A 23,542-nucleotide genomic window follows, 5' to 3' on the forward strand; every position below is an offset into this window, starting at 1 on the left:
CTAATAATTTGATCAAGTATTGAGCGGAGATGGGGCCGTCTGAAAGGAATTTAATTAAATCCAGTTTGAAGAATTAATATAATAATATATTTATATGAGAAATAATGTATATTACTACTAAACTGTCTGTTATCATGCATACTCTTTGGCTGGTCGTCCTCTGCCCACAGTTATTGGGTTTAGTAATGGAAGATTACGCTGACACAGCAGGTCCTTAGAAAAACTGTCCTCATCCCACCCGACCACGTCCGATGGAGCTTCACCCTGAACACCCTGCGACCCGTCTCTCCCTTTGTGCCTCGCTGATCCCAAATCTTCCCTAAAAATCACACACCGTCCCCTTCCACCTAATCTGTCAGGCATTTTCCCCTCATTATCTCACCCTCCGTCAATGCAAGACACAATACGAGCTGTTTCAGAAAGACTTTATTGTGCTGCACAAGTGAACACTAATGTGGTATTTGCGTTTGGTGCACACAATACAGGAGATACAAAGAGACAGTGAGATAGTAAACATTGCACAGGGAAAACAAAGAAGAATAAAAGTATATAATTTACGCATCTCGTCATAAATAAAGTCTACACATCAGTGACTAAGTGGTTCATTTTACATAAAATACACAACTTGTGAGCAGATGTCTGCTGCAGCTCTGTGGGGGGGGGGGGGTTTAGAGGAGAGGTTGTGTAGTTGGAGAAAACTGTTTAGCTGAAGTTAACATTAATGTCTATGATATGAATCCATAAGGACAGGTTTTGCAGATAATATCTATTGTTATTGGTCCCATCTGAACCTTTTACATATGTTAAGCTATTCAATGCTGTATATAGCAGTTAGGTCCAAGCTTGAAGCTGAAGGATCATTAATCCAACTTAATGTCGGCAAAACAAACCAACACTGACAACAAGATGTCTCTGCACAATGGAAATGAAATAAGATTCCAGCTTTGGTCAGATTCAACTAACATCTGAATGAAAACTAAGTTGTCTGCTCTTCTCAGGCCCTGCTCCACATCAGTTACACTGTCTGCAACTATGCTTCCCCTGTTAAGGTGCACTTAAGTAACACGGCATTGGTTTGTCCCACAAATAACTAGGACGTCATGAAATACTCTGTGTAAATGACTCTTCATCTCTAAACCAGTCACCAAAGGAACTAGCACATGAAAACATATATTTGAAGCTTCTCCTCCTCAGGCTGCAGATGTTTCACATTATTCTCTGTGTTTTGTCATTTATTATAAACCTGTTGTGCATCTCATGTTGATGGACCGCTCCTGTTCCCTTCTCTGCCTTTGCTCATATCAATCTGAAAGCAAACACTCAGTGCGTTGCATGAGAAATATGCACGAACCACTTTCATCCATCTATAGCCGCCTCCACCACATTACACAATGTGTGACCATCCGAACATTTCTCTTTGCTTTTACGTCCATCTACCTATCCATGCCTGAAGGAGACTATGTAGGGACCTTAAAGATCACAAGAGCTGCTGATAGAGAAATAGAAAGGCTCTTTTTGAAGTTACAGCTGAAGCACACTGGGATGTAATTTAAGGTAAGTGGTAATAATATAGCATGTGTTCCTTTTCAAGTGAGGCTGTGCTCGAAAACTATGTGAAAGTCCCTCAATGTGCCTGCAATCATGCTGAAATGAAGGCATCACAAAGTGCCGTGACACAGTAGCAGGGCCGATGAGTCAGAACATGTTCGATTTCCAGCAGAACGCGAAACAAAACTAAATGAAAATGAAAATGAGAACATTAAAATGCTAAACAGTTTATCGTCAACCTGCGTGACATGAAGCGCTTTTTCAGCACCAGTGAGAAGTGGCTTTACGTGTTTATTACATGTGAAATGCATTAAAACTAAAGACAGACATATTGTAGGACAGACTGGATTTAGCAGCAGCTTCTCCTCCTCATCCTCCTGAACAGTTACAGCTATGCAGAAGCAGAAAAGCAGCTGAGTGATGTGTGTGTTGTGAGAGTTACTACATACAGTACATTTAAAACATGAGTAGTAAAATAAAACTTTAACATGTGACCGCGGCAAAAAAAATAACAACAACTTGATCTCGAATTGTAACAGTGTACACAGAAAAAAAGCATTTTAAGACGACTATTCACAAACACCTTCTTTTGCAGTGGTCAATACAACTGTGGTTTCTTTTTTCTTTGACGCTTCAGTGTTTTTATTTCTTAAATGACTTGGTGCCCCGGGGTCAGAAAAAAACAGCATGGCGTTTATTTGTATGCCTTTAATTGTTGGTGACATTTTTCATCTGTCCTGGCTGAAAATAATTGAATTCACCTGCAGCCGAATAACAGAAGAAACATGTTTAACCACTGACGCTGTCCTTCCCATCACAGTGCGTCAACAAAATCTAACGGTATTTGGTTTTTTGAAGTCAGAATTTTTTGTAATTGCATACTCACAAATCACCTCATGTTTCCTCTGCTGGATTCTCCGATTTTACTGGAATGTGTGAGAAACTAACTCTAAACGTGTGTGTCCTCTAAGACCAGTGACATATTATCACATTACAAGGTTAAGCTGGGTGTGTCCCTCTGAACAGGTCTGATTTCTAATAATCTGGCTCTCGCGTTTCCTCGTTTCTACGCTGTCCCTCTGTAACCGCGTCCCTCTGGATTCTAGCATGCAGAGCTGCAGACGACTAAAGTTTCAGGTTGACTCTTGAAAGCATCAGATTGAGCTTCTCCTTGTGTCATCAACCTACGTGACATGAGCATGGCTTCACCAGAAATGACTGAGGTTTCTGGGAAGTCTTTGGAGCAGTCGGTACCTGAGGTGCTTCGTTGTGAGGCAACATTAAAGCACTGGAGCTTAGTTTTTCTCTGTTTTTGGTGCCATAAACCTTGAGTTGAGGGAGAAGAGGGAAAGGTCGCTCTCTTAAAAGGTTGAAGACTGAGGAGGGGAGGAGTTGTATTAATCCCCAGAGTGAAGTGAGGTGAGAAAGGAGAAGATTCAGGGGCTCTGGGGCTGGTTTTGGTGTTGTCCCCCCCTCCAGCCTGGTGGACAAGGGGAAGTGGTGAAGTTCTCAGACTCTGGATGTGGTTCTCCTCTGGGATAACACCTGACTATAGATGGGATTTAAAAAAAATAATCTGGCGTGTCTTTAAATGTGTCGACGATGATGGTGGTGCTGGTGGTTTTTCATGTCCTCCATCGTGATCCTGCCCCAGGCTCCGATCACAAATGCTTCAATCTCACACTCATTGTCCCCGCGAGCGATTCGGAAGTAACCGCTCTCTCCCCAGTTCTTTCCCCAGGAGTTGGCAGCGATCTGGAAAAACACAAAGAAAATACAGATGAGGATTGTTTTGTGACAATATGTAACTTCAGCCAATTAGAGTCTCTAAAGAAAACCACTTCCAAAATATTTAGTTTGTGTTTTTCCTTCTTCATAGGTCATTTGACCCAGACGTTACAGCAGAGACTTGCAAAGCCACAGGTAAAGCAGATATGACGCAATTACAAGGCGACTAAAATGAAACGTCCTGTTTCCTTAAATACAATTGGGGGATATCTCTAGGTTTGAAGATTGTTGGAGACATTTTGGATAATGTAAGAACACAAGTCAACAAAATATATTACAAATGTTTACATTTTAATGAAGATTCAAGCACAGTCAAGAAAGAAACTTGTGCTCACCCAATATTTTCTTGACGTCCCATCAACGTTTCTCTCCTCTCCCCACCTGACGCACAAAGCAGAAAGAACATGCATGAGAGTGAAGGGTCAAACAACAGGAAGAGAAGATGTCCTCACATATAGACTTAAGATCAGCTGTGCACAGCTATATTTAAAGTACGGATGATTTGCAGCTAGCATTCTTCTCAGGAATGTGTTCACATACTTTCGCAGTTGGCTTTATTGATATAGAAAAGCAGGAAGAGGTATAAGTCAGGTTCAAGTGGGAGGAATGGAAAGAAACATTTTTCATCTTCTTAACAACATCCTGAAAACAGAGTATTTATGGCTGGACAACGCCTTGAGGCACTCCTACATCTTTCCAATTCAAAGAACACAGAGTTCCCCTTTTCCTCTTTCCCCTTCCATGAAACAGGAAGGAGAGGGTTGGTTTAGAGGAAGTGAACACTACCTCGGCTCCATCAGTGGACGGACAACACACAACAAAACTGATGATTATAAAAACACAAATATACACGTGTGAATCTGAACTTAGAGGCTTATCTTAACCCTTCTTCCTTGTTTCTTCTAAGAAAACCTTGCCAAAGGCCCCGCAAATTCCCATCATGCCTTGCACGTTCGTCTCAGCTTAGCAGCTGCCAACTTTTAGACGCCTACAGTTTCTGCTGGACATGATCAAAACATTCTCCCAAAGCCCGTTCCCATCCTGTTTTTGCACTCTAGGCCTTCGGTTTCCCAAGAGAGTCCGGGTGCCCGAGCGCTTGTTATCTTTTATAAGGGAAAGGAATGCTGGGAAATAGAGAGGCTGGCCTCAGACTCTGCCAAGTCAGTAGCCCGCCACCACAACACGGGCAGATAGTGCCAACCTTCTATCAGCGAGTGACTTTATTAGCCCGGTGTTTCGTCAGCTGGAGTCGGACGTCACACTGACCACGAGTAGACACAATAAAAACGGCTGCGTAAACATCAGATGCTACAAACTGAAATAAATGGGAGAAGTGGGATAAGAGTTTCAGGGGCTCTGGGGCACACACCTGTACGTGTGTGTGTGTGTGTGACGATCCCGTATGCATGCCTGCCTGCCTGCATATTTATTGATATGGAAAGAGCCAGACAGCATCAGACCACTGCTGAGCTCTAATCTGGCCTCCAATCAGCTCACTTGCTCAGTCGGGGACAATGATGAGCATACCGCTGTGCCCACGTGCCCCCGCCCTTCCCCAACGCCCCTCAGCCCACCCCTGACCTCCTCTACGGGGGGACTGATCCCCCTCTCTCTGTCCGGTGCAGCGAGGATCAGCAGCCCAGACAAAGACCTTTCCACCACAGTGGACCTCAATGCTCTTTCCAAAAACTTTCCCAGGCCCTGGGCTTAGAGGAACGCACCGCTATGGGATTTGGCCTATGTAAACACACCGATGCTAGTGGCTGGCAGGTTGGAGCTCAAAACACTGGGTTCACCGGCTCCCCTCTTCGCTCCATCTGTCCTTAAAACCTGTGTCGCAGGCCCATCCACATCCACTCGAGCCAAACAGCGGGAGGCCTTCAGGAAACGCTGGATGTCCTCTTCCTCAGCATCATCTCACACCCTGCATACCTCCGCAGTTTATTGAAAAAGATAGGCTGAGGTGTAATTACAGTCTACAGTGTGTGATCCTAACTTGAACACAGTGCGCAAAGTTTCCCAACAAGACATTTCTGAACAGCGTGCGCTCCTCAGGTATGTGATTTGAAAGAGCTAAGTACAGGTTGGAGGATGAAGGCCTGAGTGTTTATCATATACATGTCTATACATGATGTATGCAATGTTATAAAATGTACATGAACACAACAAGTGAAGATCCCTGGTAAACAGGTTGTATTTTGTCTTCAACCACGGCCAATCAGATAAAAGTAGAAAGAGACTGCTTTTATCATGGAGCTGAAATCCCCCCCCCCCCCCAACCCCCCCTCTGTCTGGAGTTCATGTAACTTCAGAGACAAGCTCAGACTCTGAGGTACAGTCAAACATTCACATTCCTCAGCCGCCATAACAGACCCATTACGAGGATAGCTGCTCATTTCTCTAATTTGGAAAGTGAGACTGGTGAGCAGCAACGTATCATTGTCCTGAAACACACACTTCAAAACCAGCTGGAGGTCTAATGGAGGAGAGCGCGACCACATTTTTGTAAGTCCAAAAAATGAAGGATATTTATGACTTTTTGCAGGTCAGAGCCTCTGGCCTCTCACTGCCCTGAAAACAACACCTGAAAACCGCAGCTAACAGCGAACCTGTCTGTGTGAGGACGGTCTGGATGAGAACAAGAGTACAGAGGAGCTAGAAGAGAAGGTGGGATGATCGGTAATAAGACGACCAGCAGAGCGGTGATGATGGAGACTCTGCGACATGAGAAGAGTTGTGGTAGGTAAGTGATGGAGACAGGAGGGTGGGGGGGGGGTAACGAGACACCCGAGGGTGGGGGCAGGTATTCCAGGTGTGTCAGCCGTCTGCCCGCCTGCATACCTGTGGTCGCAGTAGTTACTAGATAAAGGAGACTGGGGCAGACGGAGGAGTGGAGCCAAGGTGTGTCTGTGAGACCTGGAGGGAAGTTTATCCACATGTACATGTGTTGCCAATCTTGTGCAAACACACGTGCACATGAAGCTTTGAATGAAGCCTGATGGGAGCAGCAGCTGCTCAATTCAAACCTGATTCATCCTTAATAAACTGTTTGGGAGGAGACGAGGCAAATGTTTTTTGGCCGGAGAATGAAAACTCTATTCTTAGTTTTCCTGTCGATTGTTGAATATTTCATCATCAAACACAGAATCATAAAATCGCAGCACAATCGTATTTATCTTGAGTCTATTCATGTTTGTGCAAAGGGTAAGAACTCGACTTGGGCCCGTGTTATTATTTATACGCCACAAAACTGAGAAAACAAAGGCTTGGTACGTGCAGGGAAACTGTACATGGGTGACTTACCCAGTGATCCTGACTGAGTGTGTTCCGTGTTTGCGGTATTGTGGAGGTTTGGTGAAGCTGACGTCAGTGTGTTTGTAGATCCCACTCTTATAGACAAAGAAGTCCTCGTGGACCTCCATAATAGCTGCAAGAAAAAATGGGCAGGGAGAATTAGTAGGCGGATACAACACACCCACACACACACACACACACACACACACACACACACACACACACACACACACACACACACACACACACACACACACGTACACACAGAAACAATATCAATATCTATTATAAGAGCTGCTGAAGAGAGATAAAGATCTTACTTAAACCTCGATTAATCTAAAAGTAATTACCTAATTTCCCCTGGTGTGTGTGTGTGTGTGTGTGTGTGTGTGTGTGTGTGTGTGTGTGTGTGTGTGTGTGTGTGTGTGTGTGTGTGTGCTGCACAGCTGAACTCCGTGTGACTTTCACTTTCCAGATTAATAACTCTCTGGATGTTACTCTCAGAAATTCCCTCTTTTGGAGATCTACCTGCATTCTCTGGCCAAGAACACTTCCCAGAAACTCACAATGCGTATGTGCACTCACACAGGGACATGCACAGACACACACACACACACCTATACACCTTTGTTTCAGAGACAAGCTCAAAGACAAAAGGGGAAACTTGACATGAAGCCAGTAAGTTATCCTGAGCTGCTAAACAATAAAACAAGAGGCTGGCACTGACTCAGAGGATCACTGAGGACACACACACGCACACACACATGCACACACACACACGCACACACACACACACACACACACACACACACACACACACACACACACACACACACACACACACACACATGACTCCTCTACTGGAGTGTACTTGACAACGGTCCAGATGGGCACCAGACAGTGAGGCGAGCTAATAAAGGAAGGTCAGTTCAACCACACTGACATGGAGGCCCATCATTTTTGACCAAGCGACTGAGGTCGTAGTTAAAACCTGGGACAAAACCTTCGGGTTGATAAGGTCAAACATGACATCATGACATGAGGCTTGAGGAAGCACACATTTGGATTTGCGCGTCCCTCGGGAGTGCAGCAACACTCACCGGGAGCAAATGTTGACATTAATGTACATTTGAGAGGAACACACAGAAGGAGGCATCGTCTTACCTTGCACGGGGCCATTATCCATAATCTCCTTCATAATCTCTTTATCCTGAGAGAGAAGATAGAGGCAGAGATTTACAGGCAGAGCAGAGGGAGATGGAGAGGAAGATCATTACATGTCGGTGAAATGGAGAGGATGAAAACAACCCCCCCCCCCCCCCCCCCCCCCCCCCCCCCCCCCCCCCACCTCCTCCTCCTCTGGATGTTAAAAGTTAGATAACAAGATTGAGTCCAGCGGGGCCCTCCGGCCTTAATGCCTGGCTTATTGACTTCACAGACCATCGGGAGACAGTAACAACAGGCTGTAATGATTTTCAGAGGCATTAGCTGTCGTTTAGCACTGATGGATGCTGCCTGATGAAACCACATGTCGGCTGCAGCTCGGGGGTCGTCTGTGAATCGGAGAGGGCACACGAGAGCGGTGGCTGCACGCAGAGACGGCTTCTGGAAGCAGTTTGAGTGAATGTTGCACAACACCTAACGCTAATAAGAAAGGCCAGAGGCGATTTCTCCGTGAAGTGGACGAGGGGACGGTTGAAATTTGAGATCATCCAGCGATTTAACTTTGATATAAACATTAGAAACTCTTATGTAAAGTTGTGCTTCTTAATCAATGACCAAATAGAGAATATAACTGATGTGTAGAGTTGAGTAATCTGATAATAGAGGGTAAACACAGAGATCTGATACAGACACATGGGATATTATATCAGATAACGATTATAGATGAGGACATCCACAGTTCCATCTGTAAATTAGTATAATTCACTCACTGCCATGAGTATCCAATACATTTATAAAGTATTTCAACTGCCTGCACCATGAAAGCTGCCAAACATACAGGTAGAAATACAACCAGGTGGCGTCAGCGGCGAGAGCTTAATCCTGTACATTCCCATGTTCATTCACAAGGGGGTCAAGTATGCGTGAAAGAAAATGTGCAAAAACACTTAAAACATGTGAGAGAGATTATGTCTACTGTAGCACGAGGGAGATCCAAAATTCTACAGTTTGCTGGAGATTTAAAGGGCAGGTCGGGTGTTGGCGATGTGCTGCTTACGCTGGATGAGAGCCTGTACGGCGGCGTGGACTGGTAGATGTCGTTTTGGTAGTTGTGCGAGTTGGGGCAGCGCTGCGTGGCCTGCCTCTTCCCCCGGCCAACGGAGCGGCTTTGCATCATGCAGCGTCCCACCTCTGCTGGCGTCTGCTGCGGGGGTCGGTAGGGGTAGCATTCCTCCGTCACCACTCTGTGAGCAGGGAGAGGAGAGAAAGAGATGTCAACAAGTCATCACCATATCTTGGTTCCATACAATGAGGGTCATTTTGGGTGTTGTGCTTACCCTCTACGCCTGAGGTACCACCAGGCTCCATCGATGCGGCCCCCGGCGCAGCCTCCCTGGTTGCGTGTGTCACAGGAAATAAGGTTTTGGGGCGAGAGCTGAGGAGTCATGTGACCCATCGACTGGATGGAGATTCTGTCCGAGGCCACAGCTGGAGACAAGGATCGGAAACACAACAAAAAGATTTGATCACAGGTTACAGGATTATTTTGATTTACTTTTTTTGTACCTAAAATTCTTCAAGGAGACAAAATTGTGTTATAACGGATGTCAGTTATTTATCAGGAGGCCCATACACACCCATGAAAACTAACCAGGTGAAGCTGGTTAACAAACATTTAAACAAAAAGATGAACAATCCCTGAATACTGTTGGTAAACTCCTCCTCATCTCTATTTGCACATGACAACGTCTGACCACAGAAAACATCATCATGTCCACGGAGACAAGAAGGAAACTTCTGACCAAGAGTGCAGCATGTCGGGATTTTAACATAAACTATTCAACGTATTACCACGGAACTTGGTGGAAGGATGGGAAATGGGCAAAGGAAAAACCCATTAATCATTGGCACAGATCTGGATCAGGGGGGCAGATCCAGGATTTTTATTTCACATTCTTTAACATTGTGACATAGGGCATTGTTTTTGACATTTTCATAAATTTTCCCAGGGAATCATGGATCTTGATGAAATCTGGCCCATTTACGGAACTGATATCTATGACTTGAATATAAGGAGACTGTTGGGCCTTGGCGGCAGTGCTATTCTTGTTTGTGTTTTTGAACTTGTATCAAAAGATGTTTAATTTTACACCTTTTTACTTCCCTACGCTATTTATCATTGCTGTATGTCTCATAATGGAATTCTGTATTTTCAGGGTATTTCCATGTAGTTCGACTAATACTGAATTTATTTTACGACTTACCTGCAGTTGAAAAAGCCCAGGAAGCTGCACAGTTGCCCTGGTCCAGTGGCTCGTGAATCTTCCCGGGCCACTTCTCTGCTGAGCTGAAGTAGAGTGGCAGACTGTCACTCTGAGGATCCATGTTCATCTAACGGACGGAGAGAGGGAGGAGACGTCAGAGTCCTGTTTATCTGCTTTGACCGTAATGTCTCACGAGACTGCTGCTATTGACACTTCTTAGGAAAAACCATCATTGTGAAAAAAGACAGACAACATGTCACGCAGGAATGTAAAGTAGAACAGAGGAGACTCCAGTTCCACACACGCCAACATGGGGCTGCAGCTCTGAAGCTTGTGTAAGCGTGGTGCGAGCAAAACAACCGCACAAGCGAACAAAACACTAGTTAACGACTGCCATTCAAATACTAGTGGACGACGCAGGCAGGTTACATAAGTCTGCTAATCAACCCTGCGGGAGAAGGGACCCATTCACCGACGATTTGGACTATTTGGGCCTGTGTCGATCTCTGACCCGGTAGAATAGACAGCAACCTTTTGGTCCCAGGCCCTCTCCATGAAACCAAGAGGCCATGTGCTTACATCAATGCATAATTGAGTCCCTCATTTGTACCAAGTGAACTGAGCATCCACGGAGGCATCCACCTCCATTCAGATTATCAACCTCAGCGTGATGATAAATCTTAATTAGAACGAAAGGATGACAGAGCGCATTCACTCCCAGGTGCTTCTCAGATGCCAAACAGGCTCAATCTGTTAGTCTCCACTCTGGGTTGGATGCTCGCCTAATCGCCCAGTTATGTGCGGCAACAGAACGCACGCTGCTCTGCGATGTATTTCCGCCCACTCGCCCACAAAGAGCCGGGCTGCCTGCGCTGCATTCCTCTGGTTAAATAGTGAGGTATTCAGAGAACAGACGGCCACCTGATGCATAACTCAGGAATGTGCCACTGGTCACGGAGTGGTTGTTGCGGAAGGTCAAAGTCCAGAAAATCCGCACACCTGAAGAAATTCAACTAAAGGCCGAATAAAAAAAAAATGAAGAGGAATGGCTGCAAGAGTAAGAGTTGTCTGTGTTTGTGTAATTGATTATGTTTCCAATTTTCCATCCATTACACATGAGTCTGCAGACACGCAGGAAGGGAGAGAGATTTATGAATGGACTCTGCTCTGGTTCCTGGCACAGGTAGGGACACGCTGACAGCGGAAGGAGGAGGGGGAGCGGCGAGGTTTTACAGGTGGAAGAGTCGTGGAATGCTGGGAGAGGTAAACGGGGGAGTGAGGAAGTGAGGAAGGATGGATGGATGGATGGATGGATGGATGGATGGATGGATGGATGGATGGATGGATGGATGGATGGATGGATGGGCGAAGTAATGGATGTGGGCAGAGGTAGCGAGGTGCAGACTGAAGGGGAGCCTGCTCTTTATTCTCCTCGGCTGCCACCATCACCCTCGCTTGTCTTCTCCTGTCTGATGTTTTGGTTCCGTCTTATGTAATCTGTCTGCGGGAAATGTAAACAAAGACTGAGTGGATCAGAGTGGGCCGAGGTTCCAGACGGAAACGCCATCGCATTCCGACGGGCCGCCATAATTAAGTGAAAGAGTTTAATCAGCTCTCCCTTATTCTAGTTGATCTGGGAACCAGCATACCGCGAATCCCAAACTCAGAGGAAGTATAAAGAACATAACACAATGGTAACAAGTCAGCTTTTCTCTGCATTTTCACCTGTCGCCTAAACTTCCTGCCTCCAACACCCCCACCCCCCAACACGCACACACACGTGTACTCATTCACCTCCATGTCGTCTAGGACACATACATTTTCAGGCTAGTTTCTGACTGATATGACTGATGAAAAAAACAAATAAACGTTTTCTAATGACACCACATTCATGTGAGTTCAAGTGAATGTCTTTAACATTTATTTTTGTATTATTTAAAAGGGGAAATCCAGGGTTTAAGAGGTGTTCGAGGTTATGCCACTGGCAACAAGTAAGGTGATATTTCTTCTCACTTTTAAAAGCAGGGTCAGATGTCAGAGGTCAGCTACAAAACAGCAGCTCTCGGGATTGACAATAATATCAGTGGCTTAAGTTTGCTTCTGTGCCTTCAGGAATTTGACCACACACATATTTTGTTTCGTCAGTTAGATACACCCCCAAAATGATTCTCTCTCAAGGAGGACGACCGCCATGTACCTGGATCTCATTCATGTTCATTATAGTCCTGGAGGGTCTCTGTGTGCCCAGACGATACCGGATCCCCTCGTCCAGAGACATGCCGTACAGCTGACTGTAGTTTGAAGCCTTCCACCTAAAAACAAAAATGTGTGAACTTTGCAACCATGATATACCTTCAAATATGTGTGTTTACGTGTGTCCGTGTTTTTTACCCATAGTTTCCTCTGTTGATGGCATGGATCATGTCAGACTCCATCAGACAGGCGTTCTGCTCACACTCCCATCGTCCTGTAGTCCCACATGTGCTGAAGTGGGGAGATGGACAGTAGAGACAATGAGATGCTGTAATCGCACAGAAATAGCTTCTTTCTCCATATTTAAGCAAATTCCGATGAACTCATTGGCTAAAATAGAAAGATCATCTCAGTCAAATATACAGTGGTTCAGTGGAATTCCCAAGAAGCGAGTCAGCAAAGAGAGGGAAAGGTTAAAGGGAACATTCAGCCTTTTATGGCTGCAGAACGCAGAGCCATTTTTAGTCCAGAGGGAATGAAGACGTCAAGAAGATGACAGAGCAGATAAGAGAGCAGGATATTAATGATGATGTTCAGATGTTTAGTTTGGGGATGCTAAAAAACTGTTTGGTATGAAGGTGTGTGTGTGTGTGTGTGTGTGTGTGTGTGTGTGTGTGTGTGTGTGTGTGTGTGTGTGTGTGTGTGTGTGTGTGTGTGTGTGTGTGTGTGTGTCTGTGGACCCTGAATCATTAGATAAGTTATAGTCACACAAGTAGTAGAAAAATGATCCATTGTATTGGCAAAAGTACCAACACAACAATATAACGCAGGAACTTTCATTAGTAAACACTATAGCTTTAATAGTTGAAGTTCCACATTTTAAAATGTATATAAGTACAAAGACCCCGACTTGAAAATCATACTTGACAAAAACTGCACAAGACAGAAACTTTCCTCATTGTCACAGATTTTTTGATTACCTCAGAGTAAATGATTAAAAACATTCCTGCACAAAAATGTAGCTTCATTGGAGAGTCCCTGTCTTGCTGGTTAATTATTTCTAACTATGACATTTTACAGAACTTTGGATTGCCTGTATATTTCTTGTAGCTGTCTGAATAAAACAAAAACGTTACTATCGCTAACTGTCCTGCACTTTTATATTATCCTATCAGGTTGTTACAGAATAACACGTAATAATTAAAGAGATAGTACCTCAGTTTATAAATGACATTTTTCTAAACCATCAAACTATTGGGGAGTCACAATTTATGTGTCATAATTCATTTGTTAATACATTCACAAACAGTTCAACATTTTGGGGTGAACACTTCCCCTGTCATGCCTGTGTGGTAAATGGGAATTTGCTGTCATTTAGCGTAGCTTAGCATAAACCCTGGAGAAACCAAGCCACATGGGACACAATCCACCGATAAAGCTCACTAATTAACAGGTTATATTCTGTGTGTTTAATGTGTACAAAAGCTGAAGTGTACTAATGACAGATTGCTTTGTTACAGGATTACAGATTAGTCCTGGTGCTCAGCGGACCTGACTGACTGTTATATATCTTTTAAATCACTTGCAAACAGCTCCCACACTCGATTGTTCTCGGGAAATTTTCCAGCTTTATTGGGGTTTTCTTGTTTTATTCAGTGTCTGACTAAAAGTGTTTTTGTTCTCATGTGTCTCGTAAAATACTTATCTCAACAAAACCTCCTGATTATACAAGACAAAATGCCAAACCTATAAAGTAGTGTCTATAATTCACTGTGTGTAGCCACGACTCGATATGAGATTATTATGAGGACTGAGTTGGTGTGAGAAACAATGAGGGGTGTTTCCCACACTGACGTATATGGACTGCCATCCATAGTGTCTACTGTACATCTAATATTATGTTCACAAGAGAAGGGAACCTTTCCAAGAGGATCATTACACACACACACGGGCACAAAACTGCTCCTCCCTGGGAATCTGAGACCCATGCAAACACAATGCTCATGCACACGCCTACATACAAATACACACATGCACACACACTGGCAGAGTTAAGACCTGTGAGTGTTCCACAGACGACGGCTTTGATTTGAGGAAAGAGACAAATGACCTTTGCCATCTCTGTCCCATCAGCAGCAGGAACACAGGCCTGCAGCTCAGCGCTATAGTCGCAGCAATAAATTCACACAGCAGTGGACACACACACACAGACAGACACACGGTGAAAGGCAGCATGACTTACGGAGACAAGGGGCAGGAGTGTGTATTGGAGTGAAATATAAGGTCTGTCAGCGAGAGGCCATATTTTACATTCCCCGTCACAGTCCCCCCCATTACAGACAGAGATCTTCTCCACCTCGGAGACAATACACACCTGAGTGACACGAGGTATCACAGACCCTGTCAGAGCCGTGGGAACGGAGCCGTGTTTGTGTACACTGTGATGTGACGTTATCCGAGACGCTACGCAACGAGACAAAGCTACAGCTGTCGTTGTCTGTCGTCCGATCTGAAGGACGCTGCGCGACGAGCAGACAGAGCCGAGCTGCTGGCAAATCAGAGCGGCGATGGGCGCTCCTGTAGGAGGCTGCCGCGGTGCGAGCAGGAGGCGCCACGTTCCAGATTGTTGGGAGGAGATAAAGCGTTATCAGGATGCCAACAGCTAAGGGAGGAAAAGGCCCCCTTGGCTGGAGATCCCATTAACACAACAAAAGACTGCCACACTTATCGTTGCACATCCTCACACACACACGACTGTACACACTGTGCAAGCGTCACTTTAATACCTCATGCTCAGTGTGGTGAAGCTCTAACTATGTAGAGACGTATAAAGATCATAGTGATTGCGTCTCAAAGAATGCACATTCATTGAGTGTTTCTGTGACAGGCCATTTGCTGCTATTATCAGTGACGATATGTAGGAGGCGCAGATAAGAGTGTGCGTGTGCGGGGGCTCCACCGCTGCTAATGAGAGACTCGAGGGAGAAGAAGGAAGAGCGGAAGCCCCATCCTCCTCCTCCTCCTCCAGCTGGGAGGACGCACATCTGGGAAATTAATAAGTGGAGAGAGTGGGCGCAGGATGAGGGGAGTGCTTGTCCCTGTGTGCCAAAGTTGTGGTGCAATTTTTCAAGCATCCGTGTATTGCCCTGACAAGCACATGTTAGAGCGTATGCACATAACACTCTATTGTTTGGTTGTGAAAGGGGGAGTTAGCACGTAAATGCTGACTTCAAGACCTTGAGAGGTCATTTTTCACCACACTCAACCCACACAAGTCTTTCCTCTGACAGAAATGTTATCCTGCCATTCATCAACGTGCATCCTCGCCCATCTGCAGGCCATCGCACCCATTGGGTCAAACCTAATTGTGCCGTCTTGATAAGAGTCAGACTTCTGGCCTGTCAGACTGACACATGCAGCTACTGGAGCTGAGCAGCTGGAGCCTCTAAAGCGGATGGTGTGGAGATCAGTGGGGTCAGGCTGGTTTGGGTTGGACGTGTCATGACAAACAGCCACAGCAAGTCCATTTTTGCATGGAGCCGAATATACGACTGATCCACTAAAAGATGTTAAATTAACATTTATGTGTCAAGTGTTCATGTTCACACACGTATACTTTTACAGGGTTTTTGAGGAACCTTCAATGACACAGATGTGAGAAACCATAGTGGAGGACAGGTGAGGAATTCTGTTTCCCTTCTCTCTGCCTTCACAGCCTCCCTCAAGTCTCTCAAGGACTGTTTTGTGTCTCCTTGACACTTGTACATTTAGAGAAAAAACGACAACAGCTACACTGTGAAGGCTGTGGAGATAAAAGTCACATTGCTGCAACTGATAGCTCATCTAAAATACTTATTTAGGATGTCTTCACTTCCTGTGAAGGTCATAAAATCAAGAGTATATCATCAGCATCACTGAAGTGGAAAAATAATGCTTGAGCTTTGTGTTGCTGTGTTCAGGGTCATTTTTATGCATGTGTAAGAACACAGCTCAGAGACTCAAGGGGAAATGATTGAATTTACCAGGGACCCTATTGTAGAGGTGGGCACAGACAACTACAGACAAAGAGAAAAGCTACACACTGCTGAGCTGTTTGTTACTTGATGTCAGATATTTGGGGGCATGATGTTTACCATTGTGGTCTGTCAGTTTGAGGGAAGCACTTATTGATATCCCATTCAGATTTTGGAATGCTTTCACTCAAAACCCTGCGCTTGCACTCAAATAGCCCTAGCTTGTGCTTAGATTTGCTCCGCTGGTGCTCAAACTGTGAGCTTGAACAGATTTCCTGTGCTCCTCCTCTGGACAGAACAATTTAATTTGTCAACATTACATCTGGCTGTGCATTGGTTTGGGAATCTGGACAGATTTGTTGCACAGAAGAAAGAAATCCAAGAGCAGAGGAGGAATCTGAACCAGACAGAAGCGTGAAGACCCATTCACTCACCGTTTATACAATCACACACCAGTCATACACTGTTGGCACAACCGTCAGGGGTAAGTTAGGGGTACTTAAGTATTTTGCCCAATGACATTTTGGAATGCATGCAGGCTGTAGGAGATGGGGATCGAACCGCTGACCTTCTGGTTAGTGGACGACCCTCTCTACCTCCTAAAATATATTTATATATTGCCTATTGTTTACAAAGAAGTTAGGATAGAAAGGAAGTGCAAGTACACAGGGTCAGTGTGTGTGTGTGTGTGTGTGTGTGTGTGTGTGTGTGTGTGTGTGTGTGTGTGTCTCTATGTCTGTGTGTGGTATGAACATCATGTCATTAATGTGAGATTTCAACCCACAACATAGATATAAAGGCTGGATATCATAAAAACTGGATATTACTCCATAAAGCCACCAGTGTTTATGATAATAAGTTGGTTTCTTATTAGAAACACATGCTGTGCACACACACAAACACATGTATTGTGCAAACCCACACAACTTGATTTTGAATTCGAGTACAGATCCCTGAGGTTTTAAGAAAACAACAGGAAATGTAAAGGAATGTGATGCAAAACATAAACACAATATTTAATTTATTGTAATGGTGCATTCATGAAAACATGGCCTGTAGGGCTTGAATAATCCACTCATCTTATGGTTTATACAAAGTGTTAGATGGAGCAGATAGCGAGCACATGTGGATGAAACAGTCAGAAGGTGAGGGAAAGATGTTTTTTCAGCTTTGAGCTACTTCAGGGGACATTGGAGGGAAAAGCCTGCAGGATTTAAGAGGTTGAAAGAGGAAAGTGTAGAAGGAGAAAGGGGTTTACATACCATAAATTGCAGTTTTCTTTGTATGTTTGCCCTGTAAGGAACCTGTTTCCATTTCTTTCGCAGCTGCCTGAGAGGGAGACAAAGAGGGGCAACTGTGGGTTTCATGTGGCTCAACAACAAAGATCCTTCTGCTAATCTCACAATAACACAAGAGACACAAATGAGCACTCACACTTAATGAAACACAAACAACACAACAGAATGTGCAACTCCTGGAGTGCGTGTGCAGTATATGTGGGTCTGGGTGCACCCTGAGCTCTACTAATCCAGTTTAGGAATGTGCTGTTAGCTGCTTTCCAGGCTTCCCAGGCCCTCGTCATGCTTTAACCAGCTTACGCTCGACTTCGCCACCTCTTGTGAAATTGAGGGAAAGCGCCACAAATGTGCATTAATCATACTGAAGCACTCAAAAAACATCTATTGGCATTTGAGAGCGTCTGTGGAGAAGTTATGTCCGATCTGCGCTAAAAAAGATCCAAGAGGGACGCATTCCTTCTGCAGGCATTTGTTCAGCTGCACTTGGAGTTTGAACCTTGCTCGTTGGCGGATTGAAAAACTGCCCTGACTTGGTGACAGGCTCGCATTGAGGTTTATCTGCACGCTGATTTACGGCAGAGGGTGCTGTCAGTGTGAATTTCATGTGGAATTCACAGCATGTGCTCTGTGAAAATTAACACTGCGAGTGTGTTTTCCTCGCCTGTGGTGTGAGGCCTCGAGCTGATAGTGTGATTTATGGCTCCGATATCCATTTTCCCCCCTCGCAGCTGCCTCACCCGGCCTATATCACAACTCATTTAGTGCCGAGCTGCAGCGTGGGGAGAGTCACACTTTTATGAAGAGCTGATTTATATGCAGGAGGCTGTAGAGCTGACAGTCGGCCATGTGATCCCGTATAATGGGTGGTTGTGACATTTTTAACTGCATTTAAAGTCAGGCTGTATAAACTATTGAATATTGATGACTGATCTGAACGATCTGTGACTGGACGGCAGCAATAAGAGAAAGGACCTGTTGTAAAAAATCTGTCGCCTCCTTCCTTTTGAAGTGCGACAGCTTTCTTCTAGGCTGCTTGACGGTGCCATTGTGTGTCTCTGTGTGTGTGTGTGTGTGTGTGTGTGTGTGTGTGTGTGTGTGTGTGTGTGTGTGTGTGTGTGTGTGTGTGTGTGTGTGTGTGTGTGTGTGTGTGCAAATGCATTAGTGTGCACATCCCAGCTCCTGATCCCACTACCTTGTCGCTCAGGGAGCACATACCTGCGCCGCCCACCCCGGCCAACCACCCCCATCCATCCTGCGCCCGTTGTCTGTCTCTCCCTCCCTCTGCATTGCCTACATTCTTTCTCCTGACCTCCATTCATCCTTTCATCCTCCCTCCCTCCCCCCCTCCCTCCCCCTGTCTGGGTACATAAGAAGCCCACTGTTCCCTGCTCTGTTCTCAGGTACAGGACTCTGCTGTCGCTGGCACATTTTACACCTCTGCACTGGGAGAGTGGCGTGACAATGGCTTAGAGAGTTCAGATAATCAAACACTGAGAAAAATTGGGGGGGAAATATTTCAACTTTAACTCATCTATTTATGGTATGAAATATACAAAATCATATGTTTGCTTAAAAGGGAGGAACAGAGGGTAATTTATTTCTTACTCCATATTTATATTAAGATTTTTTTTTTTGGGGTCTAAATTTGTATATAAAGGAAAAAGCTTCTGTCTTTTTCAGGGCTTTTTAAAATCATTATCAAACATTAGAAACCATTTGTCAGTTTTGACCATATAAAGCTATTCAGTGGTTACTGATTGGAAGTTATAACTAAAATAGCACATATATTATATCCCCCAGTTTTAATTGTTATTTTATCTCTGACTTGTCCGAGTTTGAGGGAAAGCCGGTTACATACCTACGTAATTTATTTTCAGGTGTCATGCTGCTTTGCATTGTGGTCCAGCACAGAGTTGTCGGCAGGGTTCTCTGCTGCTTTCTGATTGAGCTTAACTAATTCCAACAGGCCCAAACACACACACACACACACACACACACACACACACACACACTTGTCCACCCTGACTTACCAATGAAAGGAGGCTCCACGCCTAAACAGTGTCCCCAGAAGTCAGGGCAGCAGTCGGACACGGTGCGGTTACAGAACAGGTCACAGTAACAGATGGTGTCCAGGTAGGGCACCGTGCACAGGTCGTCTCTGCCCGGGCAGCAGCCTCCTCTCCTCTCACAGTACGAGCCGCGTGGGTCCCTGATGCCACCAACATGGAGAGGACTGGCAAGCTCCCTCTTGGTCCTCCTGGACAGGATTCTGTCTGCTGTACCCTCTCCTACCAGCAGGAGCAGCGCTGACACTGTCAACAGGATGAGCTTCATGATAAATCTGTGAAGGAGACATATCAAGAGATTGAGGCGATTCTATTCAAGACATGCTTTTGTGTAATGCTCATTAAAACAACTCGTATATGATGGAGTGGAAACGTATTTATGAAACTTTTCCAAAGGAAGACGCTGGACAAACGCTTCACACTTCAGAGGAAGAGAGGTGAGTGAGGTTAACACTGCGAGAAGGATAATTGGGGTAGGACTGCTGCCAACTCACCATCCACCTCTTGCTGCGTATTTCACATTCACACACACACACACACACACACACACAGGATAAATTTAAACAACCTTGGCAGCAAACGGTCCAAATAGAAACCCATGTGATGCTTGGAGATCATCTGCTTGCTTATTCCAGCTTTTCCTTCCAAGCCGCCAAGACAAACAGCAGCTTAATATGAAAATGCTCTCAGCAGGATGGAAGTGGTGGAGAACAAGTCCTCGATGGTCGCTTTAAACCGGATGAACGATGGAGCCTTGTCGGGTCTCAGGGTGAAAGGCCAGTTCACTCGCTACCTTTTTTTTTTTTACCCTCCCTGTCCCAATATTTCCTCTTCGTATATTCCTCTTGCACCAGATTTATTCGTATTCACACTGCAGTGGTTGTGACACATGAATTCAGCTGCACTATAATTACCCTGTGCAGTCACTTGTCACAGGTCACCTTTATTATCCCAGATTAGAATGCTATCACAGTCACGGAAATAAAGTAATGTCCTGCTGTCAGAGCTAATCTGTCACACTCGAGGAAATTGTGTGGGTGAACTGTTACAGTCTGCGTTCTATGGACAATAAAGTTTATCTAAAATGTCATGTTGGTAGCTCATACTCCAACTGCACAATCTACAATCACACAACAACCATTTTAGCACAAGTTGGAGCCAGTATGGAGAAAGTATAAAAAAACAACAACATATGAATCAGTGATTTGCTTTGAAAGAAACTTCTCCTGGTCTCTGACTTTAAATGAGGCACAGTCAGCGGTGGAGGAGGCACTCAAACTCAAACAGTTGACTAATGTAAAAGTATCACATTACCTTTTCTACTTCAGTAAAAGTAAGTAAGTACTCGCTTTTAAAGATTAAAGTGTTAAAAGTAAAAGTACTTGCAGAGTGCCGCTTTTCCCCAATGCAACAACATACTCGGCCTCCTCTGAATTCATTTCAGTTGTTTCTCAACCAGTGATGCTGCTGCTGCAGGTGCATGTTGCTCTCATTAAAACAGGCGGGGTCTAATGTTAACGCCTGCCCCGATTGGATCCAGATCTTGTTATTGAAGTAAATGTACTTTGTTACACCCCACTACTGTGTACACTGTGATACTTTTTTACTTTTTGTCTGTGATTTTCGACACAACACTTTCCATTATGTGTTTGTGTGCGTGGGTGTGTGCGTGTGCATGTGCGTGTGTGTGTGTGTGTGTATGTAAAAGAGCATCACAACTGTCCCTCTGCGAGCCGACAAAGGTCAAACAATCATCCATATGGCTGTTTGTGTGCGTGTGTCTGTCTCAGGTTACTCAATGAGTGAGTCTCTGCGGGGGCCGGACAAAGATGTGGGGTTGGCCTGCTGCTTACATAAATAGCATCATTAATTATCCAATCAGACCTCAGAGCACAATAGACACTCCGCACATAAAGCGGGGCTCCGGAAAAGGATCTTTGCTGCGCTGTTTTCTGCATGACTGTGCCTTTAGTTGAAACACACTCACACACCCACACACACACACACCGGCATATGGCAGCATGGGTTGGGCAGCCCTCCTCTTTTACCCCAGTGTTTTGTTGTGGCAGACTCTGAGCAGCAGTATAATAAAACACCCACCAGTCTGCTCAACAAAGTGCCGAGGCCTTCGGGTCACAACACCAGAGTGAAACCACAAGTGATGACCCTGGCGTTGCCTGCTGACAGTCGTACGCCATCAGGAGCAACTTCAACCACTCGTCACTGTTATTATTCCTGTAGCTTCAATGTAAGAAAACAGTTTTCAGCGTAAGTCAATCCAAGTCCAAACCGAACCAAACAGTCAAACTCAATATTTCAAACACATCGACAGAATCAGTTAAGTAACAACATCTGATTCTGATCAATAGATATTAAAGATTTAATTAGACACTGATGTCTCAGCTCATTTTAGTTTTATTAAACATATGTTTGACAGAGCGTCTCTGAAGCTTCCATATGGCTCATCAGTGATCCAGGCAGCTGCGGTCGAGCAACTGATCCCACTCCGGACCCTCAGCACACACACACACACACACGCACACACACACGACATGACTTACAGTGATTTCCTGAAGACTTGCTTCTTGCCTAACCCTTACCCCAACCTTAACCTAAAGCTAAACATGTCTTCACCTTAAAATGTAATAATTCACGTATGTCGACTTGCTTTTTGTCCCCTTAAGTCCCCATAATGTGACTGTATAAACAGATTACATCCCCACAACACTAGTAATACCTGGAACACACACATCACACAGAAGCAGGACAATGTTCACAACCTAAATTTTCTTGGTTGCTTGTACAAACTGATTATATTAAAAAACACAGCTCTTTCTCTATTAAAGGGTCAGTTCACCAAACTTACCAAGACATTTTCTCACCTATCTGAGCAGACATCTAGAAATTCAAATAGTTTGGTTATGATCTTCCCAGGTTAGGAAACATCTGAGATGTAATTCAACAGCAGAACAGATCCCACACTGGACCATTTTAGACTCAGATTTTCTTTTCTAACAAATAACTGTGGGAACCAGAAATTTACTTTTGAATTAAAGTTGTTCACCTCACTGCTGTATTGTGGTGGAGGCAGAAATATAAAGACAAAAAATAAAAACCTAAACTTTCCGCCTGGGTAAGAAAATAACTGTGTTATATTGTAATTTTTCTTATATGACTCTTTCACTTTGCTTCACTCAGCTGAACTTTGCTTCACTCAGCTGAACTTTGAGATTGCGCTGCACCAACCACCAGATGATTCAGGAATCTTGGCGCAGTTAATCTGCATAAAAGCCCTTTCAGCTCCATTTCCCTCTGTGTGACACTGCACAGGCTATTACCCGTTTCTATTTTTAAAGCGCCCACCAGTTCAAGGCAGTGGGCGACATCTATGATAAGCATACAGGTGTCTAATAAGGCCTGCAACAGGGGAGAGGATCACTGGTCTGGATGTAGCCTCACACTCACTGGACTCAATAACCTCTTTAAAAAAAATCTCAGCAGCCTTCCAACTCTTATGCCTGAATATATTGTGTCACACAACCCCACACCCTGAAGGTAAATATACGGCAAGAGTGAAAATGAAAGAAAGAGAATGGAGGGAAGAAGATGAGAAGATCAGGTTACATAAAATCAAATATAAAGTTCCTCTGATTCATGAAGACATTTGAGAACAGTGAATCTGTACTGTTCAGTTTGCACCTGCTCTGAATCTAGAGTCAAAAAGTAAAGAGAGTTAAAAAGAAAAAAAGTTTATTTACCTTGAATTAAAAGAGAAATCCAGGTTGTTTTTTTTAAATCCGACAGAGGCTTTCGGATGAAGTGTCGCTGGCTCGCAGGTTCAGGAAAACAACAAATGAAAGTCGGCCTCCCTCCTGCCTCTCTCACAGGATCTGCTCTGTCAGACTCTCGTCTTC

At 44.6% G+C, this 23,542-nt stretch overlaps 1 protein-coding gene across 1 annotated transcript; it reads right to left on the reverse strand.

Moving 5' to 3' along the window:
- Nucleotides 1-408: 408 nt before the first annotated feature.
- On the reverse strand, nt 409-23,542 carry tinagl1 (tubulointerstitial nephritis antigen-like 1). Its single transcript, XM_034600267.1, has 12 exons — nt 23,387-23,542; nt 19,593-19,903; nt 17,527-17,593; nt 12,450-12,542; nt 12,256-12,370; nt 10,059-10,185; nt 9,132-9,282; nt 8,852-9,038; nt 7,795-7,840; nt 6,640-6,763; nt 3,672-3,717; nt 409-3,303 (listed from the first exon to the last, which is right to left on the reverse strand). Exons 2-12 carry the CDS (start codon nt 19,894-19,896, stop codon nt 3,136-3,138), a joined length of 1,428 nt encoding a protein of 475 aa, XP_034456158.1. The 5' UTR covers nt 19,897-19,903; nt 23,387-23,542; the 3' UTR covers nt 409-3,135.

Source organism: Hippoglossus hippoglossus, chromosome 11 (genome assembly GCF_009819705.1).
Source record: "Hippoglossus hippoglossus isolate fHipHip1 chromosome 11, fHipHip1.pri, whole genome shotgun sequence".
In the NCBI taxonomy this organism is placed as follows: Eukaryota; Metazoa; Chordata; class Actinopteri; order Pleuronectiformes; family Pleuronectidae; genus Hippoglossus; species Hippoglossus hippoglossus.